The sequence below is a fragment of the Pteropus vampyrus genome, unplaced genomic scaffold, assembly GCF_000151845.1.
Source record: "Pteropus vampyrus isolate Shadow unplaced genomic scaffold, Pvam_2.0 Scaffold111, whole genome shotgun sequence".
Taxonomy (NCBI): Eukaryota; Metazoa; Chordata; class Mammalia; order Chiroptera; family Pteropodidae; genus Pteropus; species Pteropus vampyrus.
Window position 1 is genome coordinate 2,685,335 of NW_011888892.1, and position 16,777 is coordinate 2,702,111.

General features: G+C 53.4%; 1 protein-coding gene across 1 annotated transcript in view; it reads right to left on the reverse strand.

Moving 5' to 3' along the window:
- CUNH10orf90 (chromosome unknown C10orf90 homolog) overlaps positions 1–16,777 on the reverse strand; it is a 203,543-nt gene that overhangs the window by 70,870 nt on the left and 115,896 nt on the right. Inside the window, exons 4-5 of the mRNA XM_023533771.1 lie at positions 14,252–14,343; positions 5,700–6,825 (exon numbers count right to left, since the gene is read on the reverse strand). Coding sequence (XP_023389539.1) covers positions 5,700–6,825; positions 14,252–14,343 — 1,218 coding nt within the window. The remainder of the gene's footprint in view (positions 1–5,699; positions 6,826–14,251; positions 14,344–16,777) is intronic.

Here is a 16,777-nt window from a genome sequence, read left to right on the forward strand (position 1 = left end):
GCCTTGATGTTTATCCGAAGGAGTTTTGCCTGGAAAAGGCAAAGCTATGGGGCCCGTGAAAAGATCGGTGGTTGCCAGAGTTTGGGGGAGGAGGAGGATAAGTGGGGAGCACGGGGGATTTTAGGGCAGTGACCCTGCTCTGCGTGATGCTGTACTGGTGAACACGTGGCATCACGTTTGACCAAGGCCAGAGAGGGTACAACCCCGAGAGTGAACCCCGAGGTAAACTATGGGCTTTGGGTGATGACGTGTCAACTGTCACACACACGTGACTCTGGTGGGCACGCTGCTAGTGGGGGAGGCTGTGCCTGCGTGGGGAGGGGGCTACGGGCAACCTCTGCGCCTTCCTCTCAATTTTGCTGTGGACCTACGACTGGTCTAAAAAAAATATGTCTATTAAAAAAACCCAACCTTTCCCCGATGCTCAAGCCACCTGTCTGCTTCCCTCCCAAGGGCCATGAGGTCCCGATAATCACGGCCTCACCGATAACTGAGGCTCACGAATCCCACCACCCAACTTCTTCTCCTGCCCGCCCCCGGCCTCCATCGTGGCTTCACCTCCACCATAATAGTCTCACCTCCTCTGATCTCTTACACTCCAAGGAGCACGAGTGACCCTTTTAAAGCATCCGTTATGTCCATGACGTACACATTAAAGCTCACATTGTATCACTGCCCTTGAAACTGTAAATCCTCATTGTGGTCTCTAAGCCTCAGCCCTAACCCTAACCATGGCTCAAGGTCAGCTCTTCAGCCTCATGGCGCCGCTTGCTCTGCGGCCAGCACATCGGTCTTCTCCGTGCCTCCCATGTGCCAAGCTCTCCGCCTTGAACCGGGTCTTTTGACTATTGCTTGAGAATCAGTTTAAAAGTCTGTCCTTCGGAAAGTTCTTTTTGACCAGCTCCCCGTTCTAAGTTCGGCCTCCCTTGTTAAGGCTCTCACAGGCCCCACCTTTCTCCTTAGAGTGCTGACCACGGTCCACAATGGCACACTTATTTCCGGGGCATCGGCCGGTTGTCTGTTTTCCCACTGGACTGTAACCTCCGCGCTAGGGAGACGCGTCACAGTTTCATCTCAGCGTTGTGAGACCGGGGCCTCACCCAGCACCTGGCATCACGGTGGATGCAGTCAAGGTCCTGTGAGGGAGTGCTGCCTAGGATGGCACTGTGCTCGGGCACCAGCAGGAGCCGCCAGGGCTGGACAGGTGGCCCAACCACTTACCCATGGTGGCGGGTGGCGTGGGAGTGCCTGATCTTGCCGCCGACGTGGCAAGAGGCGGGAGCTGAGCGTCAAGGCTGAGCGTTGGTGGGCACCCGCATTTAGGAGTGGGAAGTGGGGATCACAGGAAGCCGGCAAGGAGCCGGCAGGTGGAGGAGAGCCTGGGGTGAGCAGGGTCCCGGAGGTCAAGGCTGAGACCTCTTCTGCTTGAGCACGGACCCTGCATTCTAAGAGTTAAGCTGGAAATCAGAATTGTCTGGACAGCCGTCATAACAGAAAACCGCAGCCAGAAAAATGAACGAATGCATGAGCCAGGAGAGAAGAGTTCGAGAGAGAACCCGGTCCAAGTTTCTCACTCCGCGGGTGAAGAAACGGAGAAGTCGCAGGAAAGTGGCCCGCCCGGAACTGGCCAGAGGGCTCACTCTCCAGCAGAAGCTGGCACGCCGCTCTGTAAAGGCGCAGAGGGCAGAGAGCACACAGGCCTGGCTGGGCTGGCGGGCTGTGGTCCAGCTATTCAACTCTGCCTCTGTGATGTGAATGCGCAGCGTGACTGCGCCAATGACACCTGGCTGACAGGAGCAGGCGACGCCTGGGTTTGGCCCCCGGGCCGCGGTTTGCTAACCTCCGCCCCTGAGCTGCCGCTACTTGCCAGGGGTCTCTGTTTCTCCGTCCACTCGTCAGCAGACTCTAACACTCCCTGGCTTATTTTGCTGTTAAAAATAAAACAAAGCACCATAACTCATTCTGCCCACTTCTTCTCTTCTGGCTTCACAGAAGACATCGCCATAAGGTGGTTTGCCTGGTCCTGGTCTGCCGGCAGGACAGGGCAGCCACGGTCGCGGGCGGCCAGCCCCCGGCAGCCGGCGTGAATGTTCCCATCCAGCTGGGAAGTGTGCAGAATTGAGGTGGTCACAGGAAGCTGGTGACGGTCACGCACACCCGCAGGCACTCTGGCTGCCGGGGACACCGCCCACCCAGCTGAGCGTCGGCAGTCCTGTGGGATGTACCTTCAAAACACAGCCCCAGAGTCTGACCACTTCTCAGCACCATTGCCGCCCTGGTCTGGGTCACCGCTCCTGCTCCTGGACAATTCTCCCGTAGACGATTGTTAAGTGACGCGTAAATGCCGAGGGTGGGAAGCCGGATTCTCCACTGTCCTCTTCATACCGGTGTCAAGGGCTGCACCTCATACCCCTCGGCCCACGCCCCAGGTCCAGCCTTGCGAAAGCCTCGGCTTATTTGAAAGAATCAAGAGATCACAGAGAGAAAAAGGCAGATTCAAGGGCAGGATGGCCAGCCGTGATGCGCTCAGATGCCCCTCAGAATGACAGATGTACCCCCAGCTTCCGGGAGGCCCCCGGGAACACAGCCTCAGCGGTCCACAGGCATGGCAGCGGGCTAGCCTGAGAGAGCTGCCTCACCCAAGGTCGCGTCCCCTTCCCAAGGGGCATCCAGATCCAGCCCTCTTGCCTTAACCCAGAATTACTCTGAAAGGTCATCCCAAATGTAGAGTTCCCTGAAGCCTCTGTCAAGACTGCACTGGACGACAACTCTTCCCTCTGCCTAGTGCTGCTTCCCCTCCTCCTCTCCCTCCCCATGCAAAAGCCGCCATCCCCAGCCACGCGCCAGTAAATGCCCATCACCCTCCCTCTCAGAGCTGAGCCCAGAGAACACAGCACGCGGCACTGGCAAACGGGGTCCAGTCTGACCTGGAGGATGGATGATTCACAGTCAGCAGATTATAGCCCATAGGACCAACCTGGCCCACTGCCTGTTTTTATAAATAAAGTTTTATTAGAACACAGCCACATTCACTCACTTATATGTGGTCTGTGGGTGCTTTAATTCTAGAACAGCTGAGTTAAGTAGTTGCTATGGAGACCATCTGGCCTCCAAAACCCTAACTTAATTACTATCTATCTGGCCCTTTCCAAAAACAAAACAAACAAACAAATCTGCTGGCTCCAGTTCTGGATCATTAAAAATCACATATGTAAAATAAGGACTCCTCAAACATCTCTGGCCCCTCTAGTAAGAAGTGACATGGGACCGCGGGCGCTGAGTCTCATGCAGACGTCCCCGGTAGGCTTGACGCGAATGCACGCAGTCTGACATCAGTGGTGTATGTTCTTTCCTTGTGAGCTGACCTCGCTCACCGCTACTGGGTTACCGTCTAGCGTCGGCACGCTAGTAGACACGGTACTCGCTGGTGACCTGGGAAGAAAATTCCTTTGGAATCCTTCCTCTCCGGTAATTCACGTCTCTGACCGCTAGTGATGCCAAACGCCACTGAAGACTTCTGAGACCAATGCCACCAGAAGCCTGTGCCCTGACTGGGGCATTCTATGACATGTGGAGGCCGCTCACAGCACGGGTGGCCACAGGAGGCTGTCGAGATGCCTCAGAGAAGATTCCAGCCCCCAACGGGAAGACACAGACTGCTCCTTGGAGTTTTAATGAGCACCGTCACTGCCGGAAAACACTCGCATTAAGGCTAAAAAGCTTGGTTGAGAGGGGAGGTCGAGAGCTCAGCTTTGCAGGGCTGCAGAAGTCACGTGAGGACAGGTCGCAGTGGTCGGAGCCTGCCAGTGGTGCTTATAAATCTCAGGCAAGAATCCTACGGCGCGGACAAGTGCTTTCTCGTCACCTGGGAAGAAATGCATTCCCTGGCACATTAGTTTCTGAGGAGGGAGCACGAAGCACTGGGGTGTGTGAGTGTGTGCGAGTGTGCGTTTGCACGCATCTCAGGCACGTGCCCCAGACGGCAAGCCCACGGTTCTGTGGCTTTGAACTTCCGGACCGAGGGGCCTGGAGTCACATGGAACCTCTTCCGTCACAGATTTCACCTCAGGCAAATAGGGCAAAAATGTCTTCAAGCTCGAGGGGACCTTCACGGACACCAAACCCACCCCCTCTCCAGCCACCTGGACAAGGAACAGGCTCTGGGAGCTGGCGACGCTCGTCCGCATTCACTGCCCTAAAAAACAGCCGAGCAGCAATTCTAGAAAGATGGTTGGCCCTCAGGAATGCCTTTCCTCAAATGGTGGAAGGAGGCCATGTGATTGTGAAGCTCCACATGTGACTCTTCCGGACGTGGACTTCTTCTGAGGCTGAACTAACTCGTCCTCCTCACCTAAGAAAGCCAGCTACATACAGGAGCAGGCTTGTCACTCTGCGCCAGAGCCAGAAGCAAGTCGGGGGCCCCTGCCACTCGTGTTCCCGTCCTCCACTACAAACGTCTGAGTCCCGGCGCCAGGGATTTTTAAAGATCCTTTGGTGAAAGTGCCATAAATCCGAATTATTATTTCACACCACACGACGCGGCATAAAGGCAAGAATGTGTTTCAACGGGGAACTTGCAACAATGGAGGTCATATATTTCTGGAACCTTCATCAGCAAGGAAGAGGGAGTGGGTGGCTTCGGCGATTTCTTTAAATGCTAAAATGAGGTCCATCTGTGCAAAACTGACGGCCACTCACATTTTTGCTTCCTGCAATGCATCCGAGAGGCTCAGGCCGTTCTACTGTCTGGTCAGTCTGAAAGCCACGTCAAATTGCCTTAAACATCCCTGAGCATTCAGTACACATGCACTCGTTCAATTAATTACATCATTTAAAATTTCTACGCACATTAGAGCCTTAAAACATTTTACAGTCATTTTTATTAATTAATAAAGCTTTAATGGACAAAAAATTGCACCATAAAATTATCGTGCATATGCTGCATTTTCAATTTCGCCGATATTATCTTTAAATACTTCCCTCAAGGAGAAGGTCACTGATTCATAACCCAGAGTGTCTCACAGAAAGCAAAGCAGAAAATCGGAAGCTTACGCAGAGAAAGAAAGAACTCTGGCCTCTGGCTAAGGCTTGCTCCTCCAACCCCACCAGCTGATTATGGCCAGAAAACACAATGCAGGAAACAAAAAACTGCCACTTCTGCCTTGTGACATGGAGAGTCCCCAGTTTGCCCCATTTCGAAAATGTCCTGTAATTACTAAAGATACACACACACGTACCCACACGCACGCACATGCATCTTCCACGGAGCCGCGGGGTCTAGGTTCTCAGGCCGACTCGTACATAACGGCGATCTGACTGACAGGTTAAGAGTGGCCGCGCTCGGGCACTTTCGGACGTGCAGACGCTGGGACCGAAGGGACAAAACCCCGGGGCAGACGGCGTTTGTTCTCCTCGGGCCCTTTCCGAACGGCGCCCACAGAGGCAAACTCGATCACGGGCCCTGCTTTCCTGCTCATCACACGTGCTCTGAGAGCATCACTGGAAAGTATCATCTGAGAAGATGTCCCCCCGACCCAGACATCCGTGCTCAGCCATCAGTGACCATTTCGGAGCAGAGCAGGTAAAGCGGCTCTACTGAAAACCACCTCCTGGAATCAGTTACGGAGAAGCAGCTCGCTCTCCACTGTGGCTGGGCACTGACACCCAAGGCCAGACGGCCCCCTGCCGAGGACACTCACCTGCCGCGTAACTCCAGCCAGGAATGTGAATGGACAGCTGGCTGGCGTGAAGGCTGGACTGATGGACGGCGTGGCCCTCCTTCCCGTTCCTGACAGTGGCCTGGTGAGTTCCCACATCTGCAAATTCTGGATTTTCCAACAGAGGGGAGCCACCCCAAGGACACGTGCCGGTCCCCAAATGCACCTGTGCCAACGATGGGTGTTGCTTCAAGAAAGGTCCCCGCACAGCCGGCTTCCAGCGCCGGCCCAGGAGGCTCTGGCTTTCCCTCGGGAGCTCCTGCTGCAGGTCACGGCTCCCAGGCCCTCCTCCCATCGCTGTGCCACCTGCTCCACCTGCTGTCAGGCCGTGTGAACTGCAACTCAGGTTGAGTGACAGGACAGATCTGTGCACTTTAGGGCCGGCCAGTTGAGGTGGCTCGATGGGGACGGAGAGGGACCTGTCTAGATAGTAGATGGAGTTCGGACACTGCTGGGACACTCGGAGATGGACACAGGAGCTGAACACCAGCGGGCCCTTTCCCGGCTGTGTGGCGCCTGGAGCAAACCTGTGCCCTCTGCAGTCCAGCTTGGTGACCCAGCACTCGTGGCCCTCACACAGCCGTGCGCGGGCCTCTGGGAACTCCAGTCTCATCACAGAGCTGTTTCTGGATAATTCCGTGCAGGTGAAAGGTCCCTTGTGGCGACAAGGGTCGGCGCCAGTGGCCAGAGCGGAAGGCTCCTCAAGCAGAGTGTCCTGGGCCTGGCACTTGGTGTAGAGCGAGGCCCTTGCGGCCCCCCATACCACGGTGCGGGCCGGGGGGCCCAGGCGCCTGGCTGTGATGGTGATGGACGCGAACCCCTTTGGGGGGCCGCTGCAGGGCTTCTCCTTGGGGGGCAGCTCTGTCTCAGGTCCTCGCGCCTCCGCCGGCGTCTGAATTTCTAATCTGCCGGGAAGGAACGCGAAGGCGCTGTTCACGGAGACTCCGCCGGGATTAGCCAGAGGTGGCCTCGTGGGACACGCGTGAGGCTGGGCGACCGTGCTCGGCGCAGGCGAGGCAGCCCCGTTTGCTTCTGACTTGTGCTCATCGATCAGCTGGGAGATGACTATGGATGAAATCATCTTCGTGTTTTGTGATGCCAGAGTGTCCTGCAAACGGAAAAAGATCGCAATTACTCGAGCAGTCTGCTGTGACGCAGGCAATGAACTCTTTTGAGGGCCAGCAGGGCATTGAACCCGGCTCTCTGGTCCCAGGCTTATACCACACTCCTGACCCCACCTCTGAGCTTTCCTTCCGAAGGGCGGGCCCCCCAGACCTGTTGTGAACCGATCATATCTCCTGGAAATGGCCCTGGGACCAGGGAGATGGTTTTCCTCCAGCAGGCGTCTAGTCCTGATTTATTCAACAGCGTTTGTGTGGCGGGGACCATTGCATTTCAATAATCGCCTCCAGCAGGCCCAGCAGCACCTGATACCGGCTCCCCGCCCCCTCGTGGAGGAGAGAAAAAGTTCTGGGGGACGGCTGGGCTGGGGGCCACCGGTTTGTGTGGAGACGAGTCTGCACTCCTCCATGGAAACAGCACATGTATGGGGGACCCCTCACTGCCACGGCCTCCAGCTCCCCAATGGGAACCCCCACCTCTGCGGGTCTAGACGGATTCAGTCCCTCCCCACATCCGCCCTCATGGGGTCAAGTCCCAGAGAGAGGAACTATGGCAATCAAACTCTTGAGGTTGATGATTGCCCAGGATGCTACGCGACCATAATAATTCATCAGAACAGAGTGGGGTGGAGGTTAGGACCAAGACCGATGTGGCTTCGCTGCGTTTCAATGCGCCATTGCCTAAAATGGGTCTCTGTCCATACGATGCTCGAGGCGTTTCATGCTTCCTCATCGGCAGGTGGTAGTCCCAACGGACCCAAACAAGAGCTGTGACGTTTAAAAGAGCATCCGCTGAGGCGGAGACCAGGAGGAAGAATCCCTTCCGTCCTTGTTCCGTTTAGTCACGTGCATGATGAGAGCCCTCCAGAAAGCTCTGGAGATGCACGCAGGGTCCCAGCCCCTTTTCGGCGTTCATTATTCACGCAACTGCACGGGACTCGAAATAACACCGGCCACTACTCAAGCCCCACCGCCCGCCAGGCTCGGCCTTGGAGCCTGCAAGGAAGGTGCCACCGGTGCTCGGCGCCTGGGCAGCAGCTCCGACTCCAAGGTGCCCGGGAATCACCGGAGCGCTATAGAGGCGGGCGCCGCTGGCCCCGGAGCGTCTGACTCCGCAGTTCTGCGGTGGGGCCCGGGCGGCGGCGTTCTGACCTTCAGCCCCGTGATTCTGCAGGGGGTGACCCGGGGAGCACCCTCTGAGAAACGGGAACAGAGTCACGGGGCTGCCGGCCTCCTCAAGGAGGGGAGGGGCCTGCCTTCGATGACAGCAAAGCACTCGTGTTTCTTTCCCCAATGATATTTTTACTCAACTGAGGTAACGCCCCCCCCACCCCACCCCCGCAGCTGGACTCTTGACGGGAGGCAGCCCACGTGCGGCCTTAGCGCCCGAGGCCCGTCCGTCTTTACGGCAGACGTAGAAGATGGGCAGCTTGTCTTTCCCGGTTCTTCTTTCGGTCTTGTTTTTCATGGCGAAATCCATCGCCTCACGTGTGGTCATATTTCACAGATATGTGGGAAGTTGCGAATTCAAAAGATGACAAGGCATAGGTGAAGAAGTGGCTAGAGAGTCACCTTAAAATTTACTTCATTTTTTTAAAAAATCGAAATGTCGCTGGCTACCCTTTTCCAGATGGCAATATGAGCCAGGCTCTGCCTGAAACTCTTTTGTGGTCCTCGGTCCAGGTTACACACGGAAGTCACCCGAGCGCTTGTAAAACCCCATTGCCCAGCCTCGTTCCTAAACAATCACATTAGAACCCGTGGGGTGAGGCCCAGTCATGTGTTTCTAAAGCAGGGGGTCCCCAACCCCCGGGCCGTGGACCGGTACCGTCCGTGCCCTGTTGGAAATCAGGCTGCACAGTAGGAGGTAAGTGGCGGGCAAGTGAGTGAAGCTTCGTCTGTATCTGCAGCCGCTCCCCAGAGCCAGCATCCCCGCCTCAGCTCCGCCTCAGAGCATCAGGCGTTAGAGTCTCACAGGAGCACAGGTGCCTGGTGCCAGAAAGGTTGGGGACGGCTGGTGTAGAGCTTCCAGTGATCCCAGTGGGTAGGCGATGTTGAGAATACCTTCTGATGCTTCTCGTCTGTCCCTTCCTTCTGTCTGTACAGCACGTTTCACGACTGTCGTTTATATACGAGAAAACCGAAGTGCTCCTGGTGCCTACCCCAGGGCGTTTGATTTGGTAGGCAATCCCTCACATTTTAGTTAAATTTAGTCCTGATCAGCGTTGTCCCTGTACACCCTACAAAGTACATAACCACACGCAGTAGGGACTCCTTTGATGCTGGTCCTTGAAGAGAAAAACAAACACCCATCTTGAAAACTGTGTAGCGCTTGTTTTAATCCATAGAGCCATGTTTCCCAAAGTTTGGGCCAGTGACCACCTGCATCAACAACACCTGGAGGGCCTGGTTTTAAAATGCAGATTTCTGGGCCCCTTCCTCCCTAAACTTAGGAGAAATCAGGATATGTGGAGATAAGGCCTGGGGCTAGCATGTTTAACCAGCTGCAGAGGATGCTGCTGCTCAGATAAGGGGGAGGGATGCGGGCTAGGACTCGGACCTCCTGGAGTCCGTCCTGAGCCCGGGGCTCCCAGACTGGCCCCCAGACCCCGGAGCAGCCTTGTTCCCACAGCTGTAAAGGCGGAGTGAGTCCCATGGAGACGCTAGGCTTCCTCGTATGCTGGTCTCCAACACCGAGTGGGCACCCGACTCCTGGGGTCAGGATCTCACGAGAGCCTCGGCCCTGGTACAAACGACGGGCACCAGAAACAAGGGCTGTGTCCCTCGGAGTGAGTGAATGTCATCTCAGCCTGGAACAAGGACAGAAAAGCCGCTGACTGTGACCGTGTCAACCTGGCTCCGTGCCTGGAAGGACACAGGGAGCCACCCCAGGAGCCCACCGCCAGGAGCCCAGGGCTTCGAGCACTGATGGGGGACTCGGCAGCTAACTGGAGCTGTGGGTGTCACTGTCACCGCAGGAAAGCTTAGAGGCCTAGAAGGGTGCGCTGAAGACTTGACCACCATTTCTTACTCTGGGCCCAGCAAGTGCGGCTGTGACATCGATCCCATCAGGTACAAACAGAGGAGGAAGGAGCGACAAAGAATGACATGAATTTGAACAACTTCTTGCTGAAGCTTCAAAATTGCTGAGCATGTCAGGGTGACAATGACCTGGGCGATAAATGCCGGTGGAAGCCCAGTTCCAAAGAAAAATCTGTTTTCCTTTTCTACCTCGCAGGGAAGTTTTGGAGATAAAAAACGATGATGGATGTGAATGTACCTCTCAAAATATGAACATGTCATGAAACTCCAGGGTCTGCCTTTTCTATGATTCAGCAGACATCGGCGCTATCTGACACAGCCAAACCTATGGAGGAATGAAGGAGCGTTTCCATCGAAGTTACACCGTCTGTCGGTGGGATTTATAATGAATGCACGTGAGTTGATTTGAATTGTTTAATGGACATAACCCACTGCGTAGCCAATACGTTGAAATTTTGCTGCTGTGACCGTACAATGAATGGAATCTTTTCGGAAATGAACTCTGTTCCCTAACGGAGTCGTGGCCAAAACATTTGTTCATTCACTCATCAGACGACTATTTCTTCAGCACCTACTAGGTGCCAGCCTCCGGCCTCGGGGAGTTAACAGACTGAAGACGACACCCAGAAGGCGATCGGATAACCAGGACAGGGGTTATTAGGGTCCATCCTTCTGTTTCCTCAGGTGTTTAGATTCGGCTTTGAAAAAAACCCAACCGATAAACAGAGAAATTGAAGAGGAAACACTGCCTTTTTGCTTGGTAACATACATCATAGTCTTGTCTGGGAGGTTCTACTTATCAAATCCTATTTTCTCATCGCGACCCATTAAATGATGAAAGATAAGGTCTGACCTTTCAGAACTCAGTTCCCGGTTGGCTCGGGCTGCCGCAGTGAAGAAGCACAGTCTGGGGGGCTCAAGCAGCAGAAACTGATTTCTTCACAAGTCTAGAGGCCGGAGGTCTGAGATCGCGGTGTCGACAGCGTTCGCTCCCTCTCGGTCCTCTCCCCTTGCCGTGTAGACGGCCGTCTCTCCCCGAGTCCTCACGTGCTTCTCCTCTGTGCTTGTCGACGTCCCCATCTCTTCTTATGAAGACGCCGGCCGTATGGGATCAGGGCCCAGGCCAGGGACCTCATTTAACCTTCATCACCTCCTTCGAGACCCCCATCTCCAAATACACTCACATTCTGAGGTCCTGGGAGGTTAGGACTTTGATATCTAAATTGGGGAGCGGGGTTGGGGGCACACAGTTCAGCCTGTAACAGACTGGAATACATCCCTCTGTGTCAAATTCTTCTGCTGGGGCTGGGAAACCAAGCCGGAGATGAAACAGAGGGGCCGTTTCATGTTCCCAAGTCGGCCTGCGACTTGTACAACAGCGAATTTTCCTTAAAAAGTAATCGCATCTTTCACATCAAATGTCTTCCCCAATTAGGCTATTTCGGTGTTCTCTATACTGGGTTAACTGAACACGGCTTTGAAAGAAAATATCTTTTATCTAAAATAAAATTAACTGATGTAAGATCTGGTTTGAAAGGGAAAAAACGGTCTGGTGTTTAAAGGAGAACGTTCAAGGTCAGAGAGAAGCCAGATGAATCGTGGGATGTTCGTCTTGCCTCGGTGTCAATCACCCATTTTCCGACCAGCAGCTCTCAACACTCGCGCCGCTACGTTTTCTTTAAATGCTGTTTAAGATGTTGATCTCTTTCAACCGTTTCCGATGTGATCTCATAATGCCGGTAACTGCCCCCCCAAGTTTAAAACGTTTAATGAACGGTTTTAAACGTAAAATTAACCCCTAAAGCCCAATGCCGAAAAGAAAACACTTCCTCAAATGAAAGAAGGCAAAAAAAAGCAACCGGTCCCCAAAAAAAACAAGCCCGAAACAACCGAAGCAAGGGCCTCCGTTCCCATAGCAATTTATTTCTCCAAAGGATGAGCATCTCATCCAAGCTATAGCGTCGAAATATATATTTTCCTCCACGAGACGATTCCTTTCCTTCTCGTGCCCGCTCTGCAGCGTACAGCTGTCTTTGCTGGATGGGCCCTCCGGCCCCGTCTCCCCTCAGATTCACCCTCTGGTTCCCCGCACGTTAGCTGGGAGCACGCTTAATGCCCTCGGCACCACTGTGCGGGGTCGACGCCGGGGCCCTGGGAACCTCTTCCATTGCATGAGTTCGCTCTCGTCTGTAGCAACAGGAAAAGACGGTCGTAAGACTAATGGGAAAATTGGAGCTTCTCTCCCTCTCCATCCGGAAACTTCTGCCTTTCCACGCATTTACCAGAAACCCAGGGATGTGCTAAAGTATAATGTATAACGGTGAAGAGCCGGTAAGAATCGAAAAGTTTTTTTGAAAGGGGACTGGGCGAGTAAAACGTGGCACGACTGCGTCATATTCTGCAGAAGTTACAAATAAAGGTCACGAAGAATTTAAATGGCATGGGACCGTGCCTATGACAGATGTTATGTAAGATAAGAGGGCTATAAAAGTTGATATATGTTAGTCACATGTAAAAAAAAAAAATGCATGAAAAAAATAGGGAAATATTTTCTTATTTACGTATTTTCTGCATTTTCCTAAGTGTCTACATGGAGTCGCCATCGCTTTTGTTATAAGGGAAATTGAAACATTGTTATTTTTAAAAGCAAAAAACTCAATTCCATATTTCATTCCTTTTAAATAATCACTTGGCTGGAGAAGTGCCTGCATATCATTTCCACAGCTTCGATGGATTTTGAAAGGAACAGGGACCAACGTCACGCGGGCTCTGGAGGAGAGGCGGGATTTATGGCAGTTACAGAGGAAAGGCTCGAAGGGCAGCCTTACAGCACACACACAAGAACAGGCTGCACCAGCTCAGAGCGAGAGGGAAATTTGAAAGTCACGCTGCCGATCTGATCCAACTAGATGATCCCGGTCATCCCAAAGCAGTTGTGTGGAAGGTGTGATTTCTGGGAGTGACTCGACTGAGTCCCAGATAATGACCAAGTGCGAATGTGTGTGCGTGTTACAGAGACCCAAACGCATGCCCCGCACCTCCCCCAAATCTAGATCATTAATGACCAAACTGGTTCATTTTAACATCGACAGGAAAAGACTGCAACTTGCCTGCTCAATGGGCAAAACAGGTGGGAAAGACCTTCCGCTGGCATCTTTCTTAACAGGAATGGCCACTGCCCTGGGCACTGACCCTTTCTTAACTGAGCAGCTGTCTCCTCCCAGAGAAGGTTCTCCACGCCCCGCTCCTCCCCGCCCCGGGGTGCCTGCTCCCGCTCTCAGGGGTGAGCTCGGTGCCTCCACGTGGAAAGGTTTCCAAACACTGATGATATCTCAGGACCCAGAATGGCACGCTTTCTCCATCATGTGGGATTTCAGCCTCGGGGGCCCGGAGGGAACTGTGGGGTTTTATTAAATGCGGAGCTAAATCAAAGGATAATACCTAAGACAAGCACTTGTGGGGAGGGGGAGAGTATGTTTTACAGATACTCTTGCTACCTTAATCCCTCATGAGAGAGCAATCCTTATAATTCCCCTCGTTCTCAGGACTTACAAAAGTTGGCAGCGGAATACCCATTTCTGAAAGACGACAGACGTCTTGTGAACAGTGGTGTCTCTGACAACTCTTTCAGGCAGGAAAGTCCATGTTTTAAGTTCTGTTAACTGGAATAAGCCTCTTCCATGCCAACCCTTTAGAGCCGGGTAAGAACAGCAGTTCTGGAGGCAGACAGCTTAGGAGCTGTGAGATTTGGGGCACATCACCTCCTGCAGGTACTAGAGCCTTAGTTGTCTCACCTGCAAAATCGGGATGACAACACCGCCTCCCTCCTAGGGTTGTGGAAAGGACTCAGAGTCAATAAGACGGAGCCTGACACGTGATACGCTGGCCGTTCTGAGCACTGTACACAGAGCATTTTGTTCTCTAGAATCAGGAACAATTCATTTTACAAATATGACCTTTAAATTTCTTTCCGATTTGAGACCACCGATAGAGACCTTGTGCTGTTATAACCACCTGTCCTAGCTGTTAGATTTCAAATTACCTCATCTCCGCCTTTGAAATGCTATATGGCATTATTCTCTCTTTCCGGCAGATTAATTTTGGTTTAAGATTGAGATTCAATCACTATAGTCTCCTCTGACACTGCAAATTTACAAACTGTTGGTGAGGATTATGAAAGGATAATTGAATATACACTGCACGCTTTAATGTAACAAGTCTGAGTCATCGATGGTTAGATTTTTCTGCCACGTTAATTCAATTTTTGACCAAGCAAAATAAAATGCGAACACATCCTAAGTAGGTCAGTGATCACGTCTTATAGTTGGCTGCGTCGTGCTCACTATTCTAGAAGTTAGAGACAACTGTTACCTTGGCGAAGTCAGATTTCTTCTCCGTAACATCAGACTGGAGGTTTTTAAGGGCAATTGGATCGTTTGCGCTGTACTGGTAGTCCCGTAATCCTAGGCAAAGAAGACATTGCTACATTTTAGTGTATAAAAAGATACAATGGAGAACATAACTTTCCTATAAAATTTAATGTCACCCACTCAGGTATTAAACTAGCCGGCAGCAACTCCAGTACATCCTGACCCATCCGTTTATTTCTCCCTCCGCCGTCTAAGGTCTCTGAGTTATTATTTAGTTTGTTCGGCTGTGAGACTTCTTCCACGTAGTTATGTTCCTAGACTCAGTGACAACTGAACGGGCTTAGCCCACTCCCATTCATCCGTGTCCTGAGTTTCTACCCAGCTGGAGAGAGAATCACATCTGCAGATTTCTTAGCCCCACCGGAGTTAGGAAAGGCTGACATACAAGACCAGGCTTCATCCAGCCTCTCGACACCACCATTCTCGAAGGAGTAAAGAGTGACTCAGACAACGACATTTGCGGCATCCGAGGATCACCGGCTGAGAAGAAATGAGACATCGTGGACAGCCCTCCGCATAAACGCGTCCCCTGGGGAGAGCTGCTTGTGTCATCGGGCCCACGTGCACACAGCAGAGGACCAACACCTGGAGTAACCGGGTCCTAGCCCTGGCTGCACCATCGACTGGCTTGGTGACAAGGGACAAGCTTCTGAAACTGCTCCGTGGCGTTTCCTCATCCACACGTCCTCCCTGGATCCCCCGCAAGAGCACCCCTAGAAGCAGAAGTGCTCAGAAGAGTGGCCTCGGCAGAATCATGACCCCTGCCTAGATGTCTAGGTGCTAATGCGGGAACATAAATCAAACACAGGGAGGCAGAATGAAAGACGAGAGTCGGGGTGGCCCAGTCTCCCAGCCCTGGGTGACAACTTTGCCTCCACGATGCAGATATTCTGGGGGAAATGAGTTTTCAAGAGTCTGCAAAGAATGGTTCTTCTGCTGATGCTGGTCATGAGAAAGAAGGGGTAAGCGCGAGCAGGTCTCTAAAATGGGTTTCATTTCGATATAACATAAAGCATTTTATGGGACAAGTGATACAGTATAGTAGCTCCCAGTGCGGCAGATTGGCAAAGGGGTCCAGACATAGCTCAAGGGAAATTCGAGGGCCACCACTGACCCACCCAAAGCCTATCAAAGTCTTGGCTTGTGCACAGGTGACGACAGAGCCCGGTCAGCTCTGGCCCAGACACGTGGCAGTGCGTCCACCTGTGCCTGTTATGAGTGACAGACACACTCAACCAAGATGATGCGCAGCTTACTTTCCGCGAAACACCAATGTGAGACCCGAAAGGTCACGCGGATTTCTGTGCCGAGTCGACGCACGACGATGCACTGATGACGTGGCTAACAGAGACGGAAGGTAGGTGGCTCTGGTCCTGTGGCGTGGTGCTAAGGACAGGACCAGGCACAGGCCGTGGGGCCAGCGGGCCTGGCTCTGCCTCCCAGCTCTGCCCCACGCTCGCCTGCAGTGGAGGAGTGCTCACCCCGAGTGCTCACCCCGAGTGCTCGCCCTGACTGTCTTCATCCACAGAACGCAGGCTGAGCCACCGCCCGCCCAGGCTCGCCTTCGGACTGGGCATGGGATTAACGGCTGAACGGCACCGGCTATGGCAGTTAATGAGCAGGACAAAGGCCACCCAGTCCCTGGGCTCAAGCCGCCCAGGCCACTATCGCCATGGCACCAGTGGTCGTGTGAATAGCCCCAGAGTCCCAGGGTCTCTCGCTCCGTGCGTGGCTTCGGGCAAGTGACTCAGCATCTGTGGTTTCTCACTGTGGAACAGATGAAAACAGCGCCTGCTTCCCCAAAGCCCAGGGAACCTAGCTAGGCCTCAGCACGGTGCCCGGAACAGAACACGCGATGAAGGTCAGCCGCCGGGAAGTGCCGTCCTCTCTGGCGGGGAGGCGGGAGGTTGCCATGTCAGCAGGCAGGGGCTGTGCACGAGTGTCCGAGGGCTGCTGTAACCAGTGGCCACCAGCCTGGTGCTTTAAACAACACGGATGGACCATCTTACATTCTGGAGGTCGGAAGCCCAACGTGAGTCCCGCTGGGCTAACGCCAGGGTGTGGGCAGGGCGAGTCCACTTCCTCGCCTTGTCCAGCTTTTAGAGACGCCCGCGCTCCTTGGCTCATGGCCCCGCGTCACCCCAACCCTGGCTTCCATCATCACGTCTCCTGCTCTCTGACTTACTATCCCCTTCTGAAAAGGACCCCTGTGATCAGATCGAGCCCCCCAGATAATCCAGGATAACCTCCCCATGCCCAGGTTCTTCACTCAATCACGTTTTCTACGTCGCTTCTGCCATGGAAGGCCGCGTATCCACAGGTTCCGGGGATCAGGACGTGGACGTATTTGGGGGACCATTACTGCATCCATAACAAGCTAGCTGGGGAGATAGCAGCAGATGCATCAGATGGGATGTGGGGCCTTTAAAATAATGAGTATAAAGTTTATTTAGCAACATGAGAAAGT